Below are 18,146 nucleotides of genomic sequence, written 5' to 3'. Positions count from 1 at the left end.
GTTTCATTTGAGTAAGTAATTAATTATGATCTGGAAACCCTTCACCTTTATAACAAAGAGTAAGTTTTCAATATCAATTAAACATCAAGCAATTAAATTTATTGATGATCAGCTAATATTTACAGAGTGAACCAGATTACATTCTAAACTTGCGGGAGCTGCAAAACTTGCGAAAGAGACCTACCTAATGGTGTTAGTGTCGTCAGTCTAGCTATTAGAGCGAAAGTGTTCGAAGAATAAGTAGTAGTAGTAAGTATGCTTCATAAAATTGCAAGGCCTACTGAAACAGACCATGCAGATGAATGTATCCCCACTATTTTATATGTCCAGCTGGATCCACGGACAATAGTAAACCAACCCTTTTTTCCCAGTTCTGTGTCTGTTTCAGTCATAAATAAAGTTGTATAGGTGTGTGTGACAAAATTATACCAGTCCATTTCGTATATTCTATTTGTCTCCCTTATATAATGAAAAACTTACTCTCTCCAGCCTTTGCTATATGGTAGACTGTAGCCTCCGATAACAGTACACCAGTCATTGTTGTGCAGTAACCATTTTCAGATGCGCATTTCAAAACTTACAATTTTTCTGTTTTGTTTATTTTTTGTGAGCTAAATCTACCATTTTGTGTCACGTTCGACCCACCAACATGAGTGAACCTTTTGGTTTTAATGGAGACAGGACACTAACAACTGCCTAGTGAAATTAGGCCGTGTGTGTATATAAGCATATAATCGAAGGAGGTAAAGTCTGTTGATAGATATAAGAAAGTGACTAACTGATACGAATTAAGGAAAGACCCGGGCAAGCTGTAAGAATGAACAGGTCCGTACTTTGCTTGGAATTTAATTATTTGGGGTTTTGTTAGGAAAGATACTAAACAACCTACTTAAATTACTTAAAATTATTCACATAATGTTTCAGTATCAGTATTCTTATTTGTTCTATATTATTTGAATTATGGATATACGATTGTTCTGCTTTTTCTATATGTTTAACAGAATTTGCCCAACTTTGTGGAGGAATGTTAAAAACTTCGGTTTCTATAAGTTTGAGGACATTGGAGTAAACACGCGGAAAACATTGTTACGACGAATGGCAGATTTCAGTTGGTGCCAAAGTTGATGTTGGAATTTTCGTCAAGGTGGCTTCTAAAGATGCTTGCTTGGTGGCTGGCACCACGTTCAATCAGAGTCAAATAAACATTGTTTATAACTGAGATAAACTAGACTCGCACATATTTTGCATAATTCGCACAGGATTCAACACACACTGTATTACTCACGAAATAAGAATGATTACTAATAAACTTGAAACTAAGTAGTATACCAAACCAAAGAATATTAAACACAGGTAGGTATAAAATTATTTTCTATTATCTGAATTTAAATTCCGAAACTTTAGGTAATAATCTGGTTGCATTGTATGTTAATGACCACCCTTGGATAATCCCATTCAAAAGCAGTTGGTCACTTTCTTATATCTATGAACAGACCATAACATTGTTTCCACTTTAACATGGGCTGAAACAATCAATTCAAAACTAAAATGTCTTGCTAATATTTCGTTAAATATTACTTATAAAATGACAAATACTTCTTTTTACAATTGCTCATTTTTTGTTAGAAAAGTCACGTTTTGAAAGTAAGAAGGTGTTTTTGAATATTGTTATTCTATTCTAAACAGAAATGAAATGCCGCAATACTGTGAAGTTTGCAATAAACTCGGCGATTTGAATTTCGAAATGTCGTGAGTTAAATAACACAACCGACGCAGTACGTTTTAAAAAAGGTTTATTTTCGAAAAAACAGGGCTTTTCTTAAAACTAAAAACGAACAATTAAAGTGAACAGCAAAGTGCTTTGACACTACATTAATGTTACACGGGAAATGGTGGCAGTCGATTTTATATGGCTAATTCGTTGATTCGGCGTCTATTCAGCAGGATGCGTCCGGTCTAGGGATATTTCTTTTCTTGTTTTGTGTATTTCTACTGTTGAAGAAATTAAAGAAGAAGAAATCATCTATCAGAGACTACTACGTAATTCACCGTATTCTGTTGTGCATTTAGGCAGTTGACTTTGGCCCCGAAAAAGCTACGAAAATTTTAGACAGTCAAGGTGGGTAAAGTAAACTTTTTATAAAGTAAACTCTTTTATAAAATTAAATGATTAGATGTTGCCTAATTGTAAACTCGCCGTATCACAGCAACATAGAAATACCGTACTAAACTAATCTAATTATCAATGACCTTTTACAAATTTAAATGTATCTTTTAAACTGCCAACTGAAGAGACGCTTGATTGTCCATATTGTATATACAAGGTAACGAGGAAAGATGAAAAATAATTTTGTATTGATTAAAGGTGACTGAAGCAATAATAATGCACTTTTCAATGTCGAAAGTGCACACATATTGCCAGCTTCATTAAATATTGATAAAATCAAATATTGTTTATATATATATATATATATATATATATATATATATATATATATATATATATATATATATATATATATATATATATATATATATATATATATATATATATATATATATATATATATATATATATATATATATATATATATATATATATATATATATATATATATATATATATATATATATATATATATATATATGTTTAAATAAAAATACACATTTTCTCTCCGTAACCTTGTATTATACTATGATAATTATTTTTTAATACGAAATCTTAATCTGCCGCAATACTCACAATTGAGTTTAGATTTATTTTCATATCCATAAAAATGTGTATACTCCCTTTATGTTTAGAGAATTTATTTTTAAGAAATCTAGACTACCCGGATTCCGGATTCTCGTTCGATAAGCTAAGCCTGAAGAACTTTGGTGTTTAATAGCCTTTGATTAAGACCTATGTGCAATATATTTTTTTTCTAAATACGATGTTTATTGTTGGAATGTTGGACACCTCCAATAATCAATAATTACTGAGAAACGTAACTAATTCTATCGTCCTACGAGAGGTGCCGCCATCTATTCGTGCTAATTATTTTCACAGCTTAACAACAGATGACACTGCCACGTGTGCGTCATCTATTGACGCTTGCTTCAACTAGTTAGTTCCATGTTTCGCCGAAAGATGTCACCATTACCGTGTTCTTGCTATCTATTGTTACTGGCTTCAACTATTTAGTTCCAGTACCTAACGGAAGATGGCATGCACGCCATCTATTGGTGCTTACTTCGAATCATTAGTGTCAGGATTTAATGAGATGACACCATGAATTAAAGAAAGATGGCGACACTGACGCATTTCCGCCATCTATTGACTCTTACATCAAATAATTAGCTCCATGGTTTCACTCCACCACCGCGCGCCATTTTTTGCCTCATCTGATTAGTTCCGATGTTCAAAACTAACAAGAGGTGGTACTGCTGCCGCATGTTCGCCATCTATTGGCGCTTGGTTCAACTTATTATTTTCATCATTGAACGAGATGTTGATACTGCCGCGTGCGCGCCATCTACTGGCTTTAACTAATTAGTTCTAGCGTTGTTATATTAGTATTGGTATTGGTACCAGATGGGCCCGTTGTGCCCCCAGACCGCTCTAGAGGGCATCCAGAATGCCGCCCCTCCTATAGAAGGTCAGCAACTCCTTTAGCCCAATACCGTACACTGAGTTCGTAATAGATCAGGGCCGTTCCGAAGACTCCAAATCTTGCCCATGTCAAAGCAGAACACTCGGTGAGCAGATGATACGGGGTCTCCTCCCCTTCCATGCACCACCTGCACTCCGGGTCGTCTCCAATGCCTAGCAAGCAAAGATGCCTCCTAAGCCTGCAATGTCCTGTGTAGACCACTGTTAGTGCTCCATACTCCCTTCTGGTCAGTCTAAGCAGCTGCCAAGGGAGGGGGCCCATCCATCATAAGCCTCGCCTGCCTCATTCCCGGAGCAAATCTCCATCCCACCGCGGTTTGTTCTGTCGCCCAGGCTTCGAGGGCTCCCCGCCTCACACACGGGGCGATCCCCAGGCGGGGCTCTGGTCCCATATGCCTACGCGAGGAGCCCTCCAAGGCTAAGGCGTCCGCTGCCTTATTGCCCCGGATCCCGGTGTGACCCGGGACCCAGACCAACGTGACATTTCTCTCCTCAGTACCCCTTTGCAGTCCTTTATCAACAAGGAGCGCGTGCGCAGTGACTTCAGCGCCATAAATGCAGCCCTACTATCCGAGAAGAAGAATATACTCCTGCTTCCGTAGTTGAGCTGAAGCACCTCTCTGGCCGCCACCAATATAGTGAAAATTTTCGCCAAAAACACCGTGCAGTACTGACCCAGAGGGACCGACAAGCTCGATTCCGTTGTCTCGCAGTACGCTCCAGCTCCGGCCAACTCTCCCATTCTGAACCCGTTCGTGTACGAGACATGTCCATCCCAGGAGGCAACTCTGCCCTCTCTCCACTCTTCCCTTGATGGGAAGAGAAAGGTCCATTTGTCAAAGAAGGTCATCTCGGGGATCATGACGTCACTCGGCATGCCCATGTCGTACGGGCCCCAATTGAAGGTTCCCTCCCTCCAGAGCCTGCAGCTCGCCCAGCCTGACAGCCGTCCTGGCCGCATCCATCCGCACCCGAACCGCCAGAGAGGACAAACCCACTAGAGCCTCTAGGGCCCTTGTGGGCGCCGTCCTCATGGCACCCTTTACGCAGAGTCAAGCCAATCTCTGCAGTTTATCAAGAACTAGCCTTGCTCCTGCTCTTCTGGTCCCCGGCCACAATGCCAATGCCCCATACGTGAGCATAGGCACCACCATGGTACCGTAGATCCACTGCATGATCTTTGGCCCTAGGCCCCAAGTGCCCCCTACAGCTCTCCGGCACGCCCACAGAGCTCCAAAGGCCGACCTGATCCTTGATCTTATATGTTCCTGGAAGGTCAACTTGGAGTCCAACCATACCCCCAAGTACTTGACGCTTCCGATTGCAGAAACAGACACCCCATCCATCGAAATGTTGAGGTTACGCTCCAACTTCCTTTTCCTGGTGAAGATGACCATCTCCACCTTGTCAGGATTGACAGTCATTTTGCTGTCCCGGCACCATTGTGAGAATCTTGCCAATGCCCCGTTCAGGAGCCCATGCATCCTTCTCACGTCCGTCCCCTGTGTCATTGTCACACACAAGGTCGTCTGCATATGCCTGAGCATACACCCCGTGTTCTTCCCTTAGAATGTGCAATATCTCGTTCACCACTAGGCACCACAGAAAGGGGAACAAGACCCCACCCTGTGGACAGCCCCGTGACGACCCGATGGAGACCTGCTCCCCACCCAGTCTTGCCTCAACCCTCCGGTCGGTTAGCATGGAATGCCCCATCGATGTCAGCGAACACGCATACCGACAGCCGTACCGAGCCTATACCCTCCTCCAACCTGGAAGTCAGATCGTGAAGAGCCGAGCCCACAAACCCTGGCTGGCTCTAAAGGGGCTTCCAGCTCCAGCCAGTCCCTTAGATACCGGTCCACCAGTCTTCATAATGAAGCTGGAGAGGCAAACGGGCCGATATGATTTCGGGTCCGTGTAGTCGCTCTTTACTACCCTGCTGTGTCTCCACAGCTCGGGCATGTATCCCCTTGCAATGGAGGCTCTGAACAGATCCATCAGCGAGCTGGTCAGGAGACCTCCGTCCCTTTGCAGTAGAGCCGGAAATACTCCATCCCCGCCCGCTGACTTGAAGGGGCCAAAGCTGTCAATATTGCTATCTCAGCAATGGGTAACCACCCTCCTTCCCGTGGCGTAGTCGCATCTAAGACGACCCCCGGCTTCAACATTCCCCCCTGTGTACGGATTGGTGGCCCATGGGAAGTGCGTGGTCAGCAACTGTTGTAGTGTGTCCGCTGGTCCCGCTGTGTAGCCACTGTCAGTCCTGCGGACCACTCCTAGTCTTCCCGCAGGCCTTCCTTTGTGATGCCCATAGTTCTTTTTTGTACTGTCTGCGGAACTCCCTATAGAGTCCGCACTTAGGCCGCTGCTCTTCGCAAGGAGTCCTCCCCGCCCTATGCTCCTCTGTCTCAGGGCAGCTCTTCTCGAAAGCCCGTATCATAGCGGTGTTTTCTTGGTAAATACCCTAGGCGCCAAGCGAGCTGCTCCCTATAGAGTTCCCAGTTTATTCCCGGAGGTTCCTAAATCTAACGGGTTCCCGAACACCCATTTCCAACCCAAAGGTGATGTATCTATGGTCCGAATAGTCCTCCCCACACACCACCCAGTTACTTCCGGGAGCAGAGCCCTGGTACAGAGTGTCAAGTCTATAACCGAACTCCGACCCGCCGTGAAAAATGTAGATTCTACCCCTCTGTTGGCTACCTGCAGCCCTGCCGAGGCCATGAACTCCACGAGATTGGTCGCCGCGCTGCCCCAGTTCTAGCGTTAAATGGCAGGTGGCACCACTAGCACTTGCGCGCCATCTGTTGTCGCATGTCAACGAACGGGGGTGTCTCATTTTGCAAGGTTTTTCCGTTATTTTTATATACAGAAAGATGCCGTTAACAAAATTTTCATAGCCCTTTTTTTTTATAAGATACAGACCTCGAATCTCAACTGTGAAAGCTATATGTTTTTAATGGAACATCCTATATATTTATTGGCTATAAAACTTTTTTTTACCTTTTCAAAAAAATACAGCAGTGCTTTTTCTCAGAAATGAAACAAGAAATGTCAATTTTCCAAAATAAAGCTTACTTTAACAGTTTTGTAACAAAATAACAATATAACAATACAAAAAAACTACATTATTAAAAAAACGAAATAAACTAATGTTCAAATTGAAGACCATTTTCTCTAATGCAAAACTGGCACATTTGTACAATTCTTTGAATAGCGTTTAAAAAAATGATGGATCTCACTTGCAGATTTCGAAAGGCTAAATGATTTTATATACTTTGATTTGTATATAGCCCCGTAAAAGTATAAAATTGAGAGATCGGGTGATCGCGGCGGCCATCGAAACAGGTACATTGGTACATCTTTGAGGAAAGTTATTATACAGATATACCCTTACGAGCCTAGAGTTTTCACTTGGAGCTCTATCTTGCTGTAGGTATATGAGTGTATATTGGGACAATTGAATATTTTCAAGCAGTTCTGAAATAACATCCTCTAAAATTTCTAGGTATCTATGTGCTTCTTCAAAAACCTTACAAACTATATCTCTGCCCAAAATAAAATATGACACACCAACTTCAAAGCGTCCTTGTGCTCTTTCAAACATTAAATGCTGATTCTCTTTAATCCAGTTCCTTGTATTGCGACGAATAAAAATGCCCTCATGTAAGAAAAAGCATTCATCTGACCAGATAACAATTCAGCCAAATAAATAATTAACATCGATTTGTTGGCACTAGAAAAACAGTGCCAGGATGCAAACCAATTTCCTTCTAGCCTACTAAATGCATATAATTTTCAAAAATTGATATTTATTTGTTTGTCTCTGAGAAAAAGTACATACTATTATATATATTTCAAAATATAAAAAAAGATAAATTTTAGAGTCCAAAAATATGGGAAAAGTTACATGAGACAGTTTTCACATTTTTTATTAGTGATCTGATAGTTGAGACATGAGGGGTACCTAAAAATAATATTTTCAGTTTACCTCTGTACCTTAAAATGCATTTATAAAACTAACGGAGATATCCCGCAAAAGTACACCTGTATGTAGCCATTTAACTGACACACGGACATGGACACGGTAATAACCATGTCCCAATCCCGGTGGGGATCTGGCTTGACTCAGGGCAACAACGTCACCGCATCTTGCTAGTGAGGTCTCCTACATGAAGCACTACCTCTTAACATCTTAACGGATGGAAAATTGAAAATTCTTCTATTTGACGGGCTGACAACTGACACACTCACACACTTTTTTGGAATTCGTGTTTTTGCGATGCTTCTCACTTTTTTGGAATTCGTGTTTTTGCGCCAAAGTCAAAAACTTCAGTTATGTGTGCGCCCAGTAACATAATAAAACCAACAGCACTGATAATAACAAAATGTGTTTTCGATATCTCCCGCAGTGTCGTGTTGGACTTTCTAAGATTGCAAACCTTCGACTTTTTTTTCAGGTGTATGCATATAGCTTATACAGCCACCCATATATAAGATACGAACGTATGAAACAGGAAAAAATTGAGAAGGTCCATTCCAGATGCGCGTGCGCGAGATTTCGTTTTTAACCAATGACCTTGCGGCATTCAACAACCAACATAGCCGCTGACATATCGTCAATAAGTTGAGCCCAGCAGTATTTTCATAAAATATGTCTAGATCTCGTTAAATGTTCTAAGAAAACGAGTTAAATATGTGGTAATCATTTTTTAATAAGAAAAAGGCAGGTGCAGTGCAGGTTAGTGACTGAAATGTAATGCATGCGCGGAAATTTTCCTTTTCTATGAAAATATCAATGCCGCTTGCGGCGCATAAATGTTTACTGTAGTAGGGCCACTATATTTTTTAATTACTATATGTTTAAACTACATCGTTTTACAACGCATGACAACACCGTTTCTTGCATTTGAACTAACCATAAAAAAGAAAAAAATGCATTATGCTTAAAAATGTTTTAAAAAATGACACACTCGAGGTAATAAACGAAAAACAAATTTTACAAATAACTTGACTATCTGATGAACTGTGCCTTCTTATCGAATCCATAAATAGTTTTTATTCTTATTTAGTTATAACCCAAATAACAAAATTATGTATAACTTACACATCATATGAATTTTATGGATATGGATATACTTGTATATTTAATATAAAATAGATATAAATTGCACTTTAAACTAACATTCAGTGTGTCGCACCTTTGTGGTACATGAGAATTAGAATTAATATTCAAATAAACTTTCGCAGGTTTGACAACTTGTAGGTACACATCTTCAGGAAAAATCCAGAAGATATGTACCTACTGCACAATTAATTCCTCTTGGCTGCCATTCGGTGAAATGTAAAAAAACATGTATCTCCTTATATACATTAAAAATGAATTAAATAAAATCCTAGTTGAATACACAAATGAAACAAAACACTACTCAACAAATAGTTGCTATTACCTTCTTATTGGTATTACTCAGTATATTAGGCCCTAATTGGCCATTGTTTTGGTGCTATGATCATGTGTCGATTTTGTTTAAGAATAACGAAATATGAAACATATGGTTGCAGATAAAGCAGCATTCTCTCATCTGCACTTTTACAAAATCTTTTAATAAAAAATAGCTGGCTATAATAACTTTACACATGTAAATAAGGAGTATACTAATAGTTATTTAAAAATAGCAAGAATTAAGATTTCTCAACACCGCAACACTCTAAAACCCTTAGCATAGCTGAATCCATATACCTATTAGATAATTTAGTGGCGCTGCTCCGGTAAAAATTGATGCGCCGCAGGTGGCACTGACATTTTCATAAAGGTTGTGATTTTCCGGCATGCCTCTATATTTCACCCATTAACCTACACTTTACGCCATTTTCTTTTTAAACACCGATTTCCACACATTTAACTCCAGAATATTTAACGAGATCTAAGCCTATTTTAAGAAAATACTGCCGTAAAAGTGCAACATCTAAACTTATGGACGATCTGTCATCGGCCATGTTTGATGTGGAATACCGTAAGTAGAGTTGTCTCAATCGCGATTGATTCGGTCATTTTCATTCAATCACTTCATAGGATCGAACGACCGAATCCCGCTTGTTCGTAACGATTCGATCACCTTGTTCGCTCTCCCTGCCGCCCTGGCCGGTCTGAAGTGACCAACCGTACCAAAACAAATCGAATTCGCCCTCCGGAATACGATTCATTTGAATGGTTTAAGATTTAAATGCATGACTGAGACAGGCCACGGAAAAGCAATGGGAGTATTGTTATAATTATTCTATAGTATTGAGTTGATGTATCTATTTCCACACAATTATTTAATTTTAACAAATTAATGTATTACTGGTACAACCAAATACGTAGCACCTACTTTGATAAAATCATTATTCAATAACTAGAACAGAAAACATAACATATAGACACAACAATAATTCAAATTCAAATGAATCTAAATCGGTATTGCCGCTTATGTTGGCAACAAAAAGTATTGAAATGAACGATTGATTGTAATGATTCGGTCATCGTAAAATGAACGATTGACACACACTAACCGTAAGGTTATTGATTAAAATCGATATCTTAAGTCTTGCGCATGCGCATGTCAAATAGACCTTTCAATTCTCGAATCATTTCAAACCTTTTTGTTGCCAACTGCAAGCTATTAACCATAAGCGGCAATAGTCACTGAATCCGAATAACCGATTCAGATTCATTTAAATTTGAATTTTTGTTGTGTCTATATGTTCTGTTTTTTGTTTTGGTAATACATAAATTTGTTTAAATTAAATACATGTGTGGAAATAGACATTTCATTCAATATTCAACACATGAACAAATCTACCAATCGACGTCGCAAGTCAATACAATAGAATAATTATAACTATACTACTCCCATTCCTTTATCGTGGTCTGTCTCTGTCATGCATTTTAATCTTAAACGATTCGAATGAACCGTATTCCGCAAGGCGAATTCGATTTGTTTTAGCACGCTCGGTCGATCAGTCGCCATTTCAATTCAGACCGGTGAGCGCAGTAACGAGAGCGAACAAGGTAATCGAATCGTTACGAACAAGCCGGATTCGGTTGATCGATACTATGAAGTGATTGAATCAAAGTGACCGAATCAATCGCGATTGTCAAAACTCTAACTGAATCTAACACAGAGATATGTGAGGTTAATTTTCATATCTCTGGAAACGCATGCGGAAATATTAAATTAAATATATTCTAAAGCTCTTTGTTCTTAATTTTTCATTTCGCATTGATCTAATGTCATAAACTTCTCTTTAATTATCTGTGGTTCAATCTTCTCCATCCTTACTAATATGGCCACAATTGTTTAATTTTGCCATTTTTAATTATGTATCTATGGTTAAATTTAGTTTTTTTTTTTATTTTTAAATAGTCTTAAAAGGAATCAACATTTCGCTTTTCTATGGTACTATATTTCCCGCCTTCGGTGTTACTTGTATATTTTGGGTTTCTTCTAATCTGTGAACTGTATCTCTGAATTTATTATATCAATTTCCTGTTTTCCAGGAAATTAACAACTATCGCGTACAACAACTACCCACAATTGATATTTCAAATAGCTAAAGTTAAATTGTGGGTAGTAAATGCTGTGAGCAAGTTAGTGTTGGTTACTGTGGTTTGGTCATTTAAAATGTTTATTTGCAGAAAATGGCAGTGTTAGAAAAACTCTACATTAAAGGCATTCGAAGTTTTGGGCCAAATGACGAAGAAAAAGTACGGTTTTCAACACCATTAACTTTATTCTTAGGGCAAAATGGCTGCGGCAAGACCACAATAATCGAGTCCTTAAAATATGCCCTAACAGGAGATTTACCTGGTGGAGTAGGTAGTGGTAATGGCTTTGTTAATGATCCTAAACTTTCAAATAAAAGTTCAACTAAAGGTTATGTGAAGGTTAGGTTCAGAGACTATAGGGGTGATTATGTTACAGTGGGTAAATTTGTGGAAGTTCAGGCAAAAAGTGATGGAAAGTTAACTTTTAAAAGTTCAAATCCTTCGTTGAGATGGGAGGATGGAAAGCATATTAAAGAGCCTCAAGATATAGCAGGGCGACATATAAATATAGACGCGTACTGTGCTCAAAAATTAAATGTTTCCAAAGCAATTCTGAATAATGTAATATTCTGTCATCAAGAAAATGCTGCATGGCCTCTTGATGAAGGAAAAAAACTGAAAGAAAAATTTGATGAGATTTTTGGTTCAACAGAATATAATAAATGTGTGGATAGGCTTAGAAAACAGATTGGAGGGCAGAGAAACCACATTAAAGTGATAAAAGAACAACTTGAAGTTAAAAAACAATTTAAACAAAATGTTGACAGAATTAGGTCGTCTTTAGAGGCACATGAAGCACAAGTCGAAACAATTAAAATAAATATTGATAAAAAAAAAGCAGAAATTGAGCCTATGATGCAACGAATTCAAGAAATTTTGGATCTTGAACAGGTTTTAGGTAGTTTACAAGAGGAATTATCTGGAAAGCAAAATTATTTGGAAGGTAATATTTGTTTTTATGTTTTTAATAATACAGAATAGAATACTTGGCAAAACAATGTCAAAAATTGCATTTCATTTGTAAGCCAAATTTATAGGGGTAATCATATTAGCTTCAGATTTTTGCCTCTTCGGATGTATCTCATGTTGTATTACAATAATTCAATAATTATTCATAAATATCTTTTGTCAATCGAGCATGCATATGAAGTATTAAATTGTTTATGTATTTTTTAATATTGTACATGTAATAAAAACTTTTTCAAATTTTTACTAGAAAACTAGTATTACATGTGGTGCCTAAATTGGTGGACCCAATTAAGAATAACATTCTCTGTAAATGTTTTTCTAAAATTATAAAAACTATATGGAACTAATATCAGGGGCAATGTCAATAAATTGTTAATACTATTTGGAAGATAAGGTATATTTTAGGTATTGATCAGCATCAGCAGATATTAAGGTCACATTTGGATGTCGAATTTGATGGAACTGACCAGCAGTTGGAGGAAGAACTTGAAAACTTTAATAAGAGACGGGGAAATATTGAAAGAGATATAAAAGAAAAAGAGGACAAAAGAGTTCAATTTGAAGGAAAAATTGTCGACTTCAATAAAGAATTGCAGAGTTTGCAATTGTATTTAGGCAAACTAAGTGAAGAAGCCAATCAGATTAAAAGCAAATCCACTGAGAGGGATGAATTGATTGAAAGGTTAAAAGTTAAGGTAAATCTAGTTTGTGAGGATGAAGAATCATTTGACTCGGTTTTGGAGAAACTGAAGGTTAACATTAAAAAATTAGAAGAAGGATTTTTAAATATTGGAAAGGAAATAGAAGCCGAGGAACAGAAGCTGCAATATGCCGTTGATGAAGTAAGAGACAAATATACTAGTTGTAAGGAAAATATTTTCTCAAAAGAAAATATTATAAAAGAAATGTCTGAATCTAAAAGAAGTTTAAGAGAAAAATTGTCTCAGCTAAGTACTTCAAATTCTCAATTAAAATTCATCGAAGATCAAGTTAGAAATGTGGAAGAGAAACTAAAGAAGAAAAAAAAAGACTTTGATGAGTATCAGCAAATTCAAGAAATAGATGAATTAAAAGAAGAAATTCAACGCAAAGAAAATGCTTTAACTCGATTGGAAAAGGAGCATAAAGTCTTGCAACAAAATTATGTTATACAGAGAACCATTGATCGACAACAAGCTGAAATAATAGACTGGAAGGGAGAGATTGAAGTTATAAATAAAAAACACGAAGACAATTTTGTAAAATTGTTCGGCAATGCAATTCCAGAGGTCAACTGTGCCATCATGCTTCAGGATATTCAAAATAGGGAGGAAACGAAACTAACCAAATTGCGCAAAACTATTTCCGAACATGAGAAGAAAATAGCATCAATTGAAGCTGCTGTAAAGCATTCAAAAGAGAATCTAAAAAATAATGAGGAAGAATTGAAAATAAACCAGAAGAAAATCCAACGTGTCTGTCAAGGAAAGGATTTTGCAGAAACGTTACAGGAATGTTACAACAGAAAGGAGAAACTTCAAAAAGACAAAGGAACATATAGATCAGCCAAAGTTATGTATGAAGCATTCATTAACGAATTTGAGAAAGAAGAACCCTGTTGCCCAATTTGTGAGACCGATTTTTCAAACAAGAAAGGATTTACTGCAAACATCATCAAAAAGCTCAGGCATAAAATTGAGGAAATACCAAGGAAATTAGCGTCGATAGAAGCTGATCTGAACAAAGAAGAAGAGCTTTATGGTCAATTACAGCAATTGAAGACCGTCCACGATAATGTTCAAATGATTCAAGGTGATAATTCTCGTTCTTAGATTAACAAGTTCAAACAACCATAATCTTTATCCTACATCTGTTTCTTTGGTTTATTATATTTTATAATAATTTTTATAATATATATATATATATATATATATATATATATATATATATATATATATATATATATATATATATATATATATATATATATATATATATATATATATATATATATATATAATATTTATAATAATAATAATAGTCATGCTTAAAGAGCGATAAAATGGTACTTAATTTAATCGTTACTACTTAGAAAACATGGAGGCTAATAAGTTAGGTGCTAAAAAAAGGAAAAGTAAAAATTCTTTTCAAAGGCAAGACAGAAGAAGGCTACCGCAAAAATTGGTTTTTAAAGATTGATTAATATTTTTATGCAAAGTTGATATATGGAGTTATTTCACTCAATGTTTTAGTTTAATTAATTTAATTTAGTTTAATTTAATTAATTGAAGCATCTTTGACCTAGTGTGGTGCTGGTTTCGCAGAGTTAATTTATTTCTTAAATAATAAAAGGGGGTAATGGAATATTTTAAATTACAATACTAAAATCAAATATGTATTCAATGTTTAGCTAGGTCACATTCTCAATTGAGAAAAATCTTAAATCACTTTTTCAAGAATATTTGCCGATTTATAACAATTAAGGTACCTTTAAATTATTTACAAAACTGATAATAACAGATTTGTTATGTAAGTTGGTTTGTTATTTTATGTTTTTATGTATTTTACTTTTAAGAAATGTTAATAGACTTTTGTGTTTTAGATGGTAAAATTCCATTATTTGAGCAAGAATTACAAGAAGCGAGAGAAAGGCTAGACGAGACCGCAATGGAATTAGCCCTATTGAAAAGTCAATTGCAGGAACCGCAGGAAATCCTTGAAATATGTAAGAAAGTAATATCCGACGTAACTCTACTAGATCGCCTAAACTTGGATCTCGCCAAAAGCGAGGAATCTGTTGAATCATTGAAATTAGAACTGCTGAAGGTGCCTTCGAATCGGTCGCTAGAAGATACCGAATCCGAAGTGGCAAGCATTAAGGCTGAACTGTCTAATCTTAGAAAAAAACATGAAAATATGAAATCTCTTTTCGATCAAACAAAGGAGAGCATTCAGAGTTTAAATGCTAATCTCCAAAATGAAATTCAAAAGAAGTTGGAAGTCCAAAAATTAATGCAGGAAAAGCCGTTGATTGAAAAGCAATTGAGTGAGACCAGTAACAAATTGACCAAAACCAAAGAGGAAATAGAGTCCTTAAAGATGGAAGTGTCGTCTTTGAAAACCGAACTTGAAACTGCTCAAAAGAATCGCGCCCACATTGTGCAGAAAAATAAAAAATTGCTCGAGCAAAAAAGGTTGGACCTCGAGTCGATTAAACGTGTGTTCGACGACGTTCAGAAATCGCACAATATCATCAAACGTTACGAAGCCAGCGGAGCCTGCGAGAGGCTGGAAACGACCAATAGCAAGATCCAAAATCAGTTGGAAAAGATTGCAAAATTAGAGGAAGCTAAGAGAGTGTTAAACGAAGTAATTTCAAACAAGAAGCAAGATATGGCAGGGGAAGAGAGTAGACTAAGAGCTTTGCAAGACAACAAGGAGTTGCGGGATTCTAGAAAAAAGAGCGCAAAGATCGAGTCGGAGATACAAGAACTTAAAAAGCAAATCGGCAATCACAACTACTCCACAGTTTTCAAAGAAAAAAAGCGGCTTGAAAGTAATATGGACGCGAAACGCAGGGAAGTCGACATAATGTTAGGGGAGCAGGGGCAAATTCAGGCAAGCATTAAAGGCTTCAACGCGGAACTGAGCAAACCCGAAAATAAACACGCCGCAGCAGAATACTTAAAGAAGTATTACGAGCTGAGGGTGGAAGAGTTGGCGATCAGCGATTTAGAAGTCTATACTATTGCTCTAGAAAAATCCATCCTCTTGTTCCACAAAGAAAGGATGATTCAAATAAATAAAACAATCAGGGAGTTGTGGAGAGCCATCTACAAGGGCAATGACATAGATTACATTGAAATTCAAAATGAAGATACTATCGGCAACACGAGAAAGAGGAGGAATTACAATTACAAAGTGGTGGAAGTTAAAAAGGGCGTTCAGTTGGAGATGCGCGGCAGATGTAGCGCTGGACAAAAAGTGTTGGCATGCCTGGTTATTCGGATGGCACTGGCGGAAACGTTTAGTGCCAATTGCGGAATTTTAGCTCTCGACGAGCCAACAACTAATCTCGACCAGGATAATATTTCTAGTTTGAGCGACGCGATATCTAAAATCGTCACTGCACGGGAGAAACAAAAGAATTTTCAGCTGCTGGTCATTACACATGACGAAGAGTTTTTGCAGACACTAACTAGGGACCAGAGCACATCCCACTACTACCGCGTATCGAGAAATCCCGACGGCTTTTCTCAAATCCGTAAAGAAATCCTGTAATACTCTTGTTCTTATTATATAAAATTTCCATATTTGATATATACCGTTTGAATGATTTTTTGGCAAGAAAAAATCAAACCCATAACATTTTCAATTATTGTTTCTGTGGTATAATATTTCAATTCGACTACGAAAATAAGCACATATAAATAATAAAATCTGTTAGATACTGTTTTTTAGTACAACTCTTTTTCATATTTTAAATGAAAGTTTCAGTTGGCACAAGGATATTAAACATGTTCAGCGCAATTTGTTTTCTAGAAAATTTCCTACCTCTTAACATCTTCATTTCGTGATTCCTGTGCATCCTCACTCAGCTTTGTTCCATTGACTAGCAAACCCAAAATGTTTTTTTTCTTAATTTTAAATTCTTTTTTCATTTTGCGATACTTTTTCCATGATATCGCACAACAACCACAAGATGCCACGATGAGTTTGTATCCAAATCATAAAACTATCATCGTTTGCAAGAAGTGGCAAATAATATATACTATTAAAATCCTCCATTTTAATTTTATACAAAGCTTTTTTGTTATCCAAAATTTGAAGTTTGGTTTTCTGAAACTTAATTATTGTCGAAAAAAAAAATAAGTACAACAAAAATTGTCGAAGAAAAAAATGCGGATTTTGAAAAAATACTTCAAGAAAAACCTCCGTTATCGCAGACATTTAATTCAACCTTTCTTGGGCTTAATTGAATAAAAGTATTAAAATAGTTAAAAATTACTTATCACTACAGAGAGGCTTCATTGCAGCATTCAGAATTTATATAAGAAACTAAGTCAGAAAAAATATTCAAAAACAGATTTTAACGCTACTCACAATAAAATGCCACCAGTTATAGGAAATGTCAAATTTGAACTGAAATATGTCTAAAAATGTTCAGAATGAACCAGTAAGTAGGGTAGGATATGTGAGGCTGATAACCAGTTAATTAGGTGCTAATGTGGATTGCCTAAAATTCACAAGTCGACATTCCTGATTTTTGGCCGGAATTTCCTCGAAATTCGCATTGGAGAAGCACAAGTCCCGAAAACAGATCTGCATACCAGACGACAAAGGTTTCACGAAGAGCATACTTTTGTAAAAGAAACCGGAAAATCACTATACGAATGCGGTTTATCCTATCGCGAATGGTCATTTGTCTGAAACTTGTTATTTTCTAAAATTGATGAAATTAAATTTTCCAAAGTATCTGCGTTCGTATAAAAATTTTATATCTCGGTAACGGTAGGTCCTACGAGATCTCCGTTGGTACAGAAATGATCACCGCCGAAAAAAAAAGTTTTTTGTCTGTCCGTTCTCCGTTCTCGTCTTTTGGTTTTTCCTGAATAACTTTCGAACCGTTGTAGCTACAAAATTGAAACTTGCCTCATTTTTAACCCTCGACGAGGCACATAGGTTTGTAAGAAATGGCCCTGATGATTTTCGACTATTTTTTCGACCTTGCTATGAAACATGGTAAGTGTCCGAAATTTGAAGCAATCGACTTCATATTTGACTTTGCCCCGTGACGGAACCTATTGAAAACGAGGTGGCTAGGGGATCGGGAAGTATTCTAAAAAAATAAAAAATCGCGCGTGTAATGGGTCTACAAAAAACATCATTTTCAAAATCTGTTTACGAGGCCAAAAAAATTCTTGAAGCAGAATCAAAAATCGTAAAAAATATGGC

General features: G+C 36.9%; 2 protein-coding genes across 6 annotated transcripts in view; both read left to right on the top strand.

The window, feature by feature from the left end:
- The window catches only part of LOC132702862 (E3 ubiquitin-protein ligase TRIM37-like), a 31,016-nt gene extending 30,357 nt beyond the window's left edge, over positions 1–659 (top strand). The window contains exon 18 of the mRNA XM_060671701.1: positions 126–659. The gene's annotated coding sequence lies outside the window, so the exon portion shown is untranslated. The remainder of the gene's footprint in view (positions 1–125) is intronic.
- Positions 660–1,816: 1,157 nt separating this feature from the next.
- LOC132703624 (DNA repair protein RAD50-like) lies at positions 1,817–16,735 on the top strand. Of its 5 annotated transcripts, XM_060672992.1 has the most exons (5): positions 10,968–11,094; positions 11,196–11,277; positions 11,334–12,186; positions 12,618–14,003; positions 14,794–16,735. In XM_060672992.1, exons 3-5 carry the CDS (start codon positions 11,337–11,339, stop codon positions 16,470–16,472), a joined length of 3,915 nt encoding a protein of 1,304 aa, XP_060528975.1. In that variant the 5' UTR covers positions 10,968–11,094; positions 11,196–11,277; positions 11,334–11,336; the 3' UTR covers positions 16,473–16,735. The 5 variants fall into 5 exon arrangements, with proteins under 5 accessions (XP_060528978.1, XP_060528977.1, XP_060528976.1 ...); XM_060672995.1 differs by lacking the exons at positions 10,968–11,094; positions 11,196–11,277 and adding an exon at positions 1,817–2,119; XM_060672994.1 differs by lacking the exons at positions 10,968–11,094; positions 11,196–11,277 and adding an exon at positions 10,679–10,706.
- Positions 16,736–18,146: the final 1,411 nt, after the last annotated feature.

The sequence above is a fragment of the Cylas formicarius genome, unplaced genomic scaffold, assembly GCF_029955315.1.
Source record: "Cylas formicarius isolate icCylForm1 unplaced genomic scaffold, icCylForm1.1 PGA_scaffold_6__28_contigs__length_40554024, whole genome shotgun sequence".
Lineage (NCBI taxonomy): Eukaryota > Metazoa > Arthropoda > Insecta > Coleoptera > Brentidae > Cylas > Cylas formicarius.
Note: the sequence above shows the minus strand (reverse complement) of the source record. Positions and strands in the feature narration are given on the sequence as shown.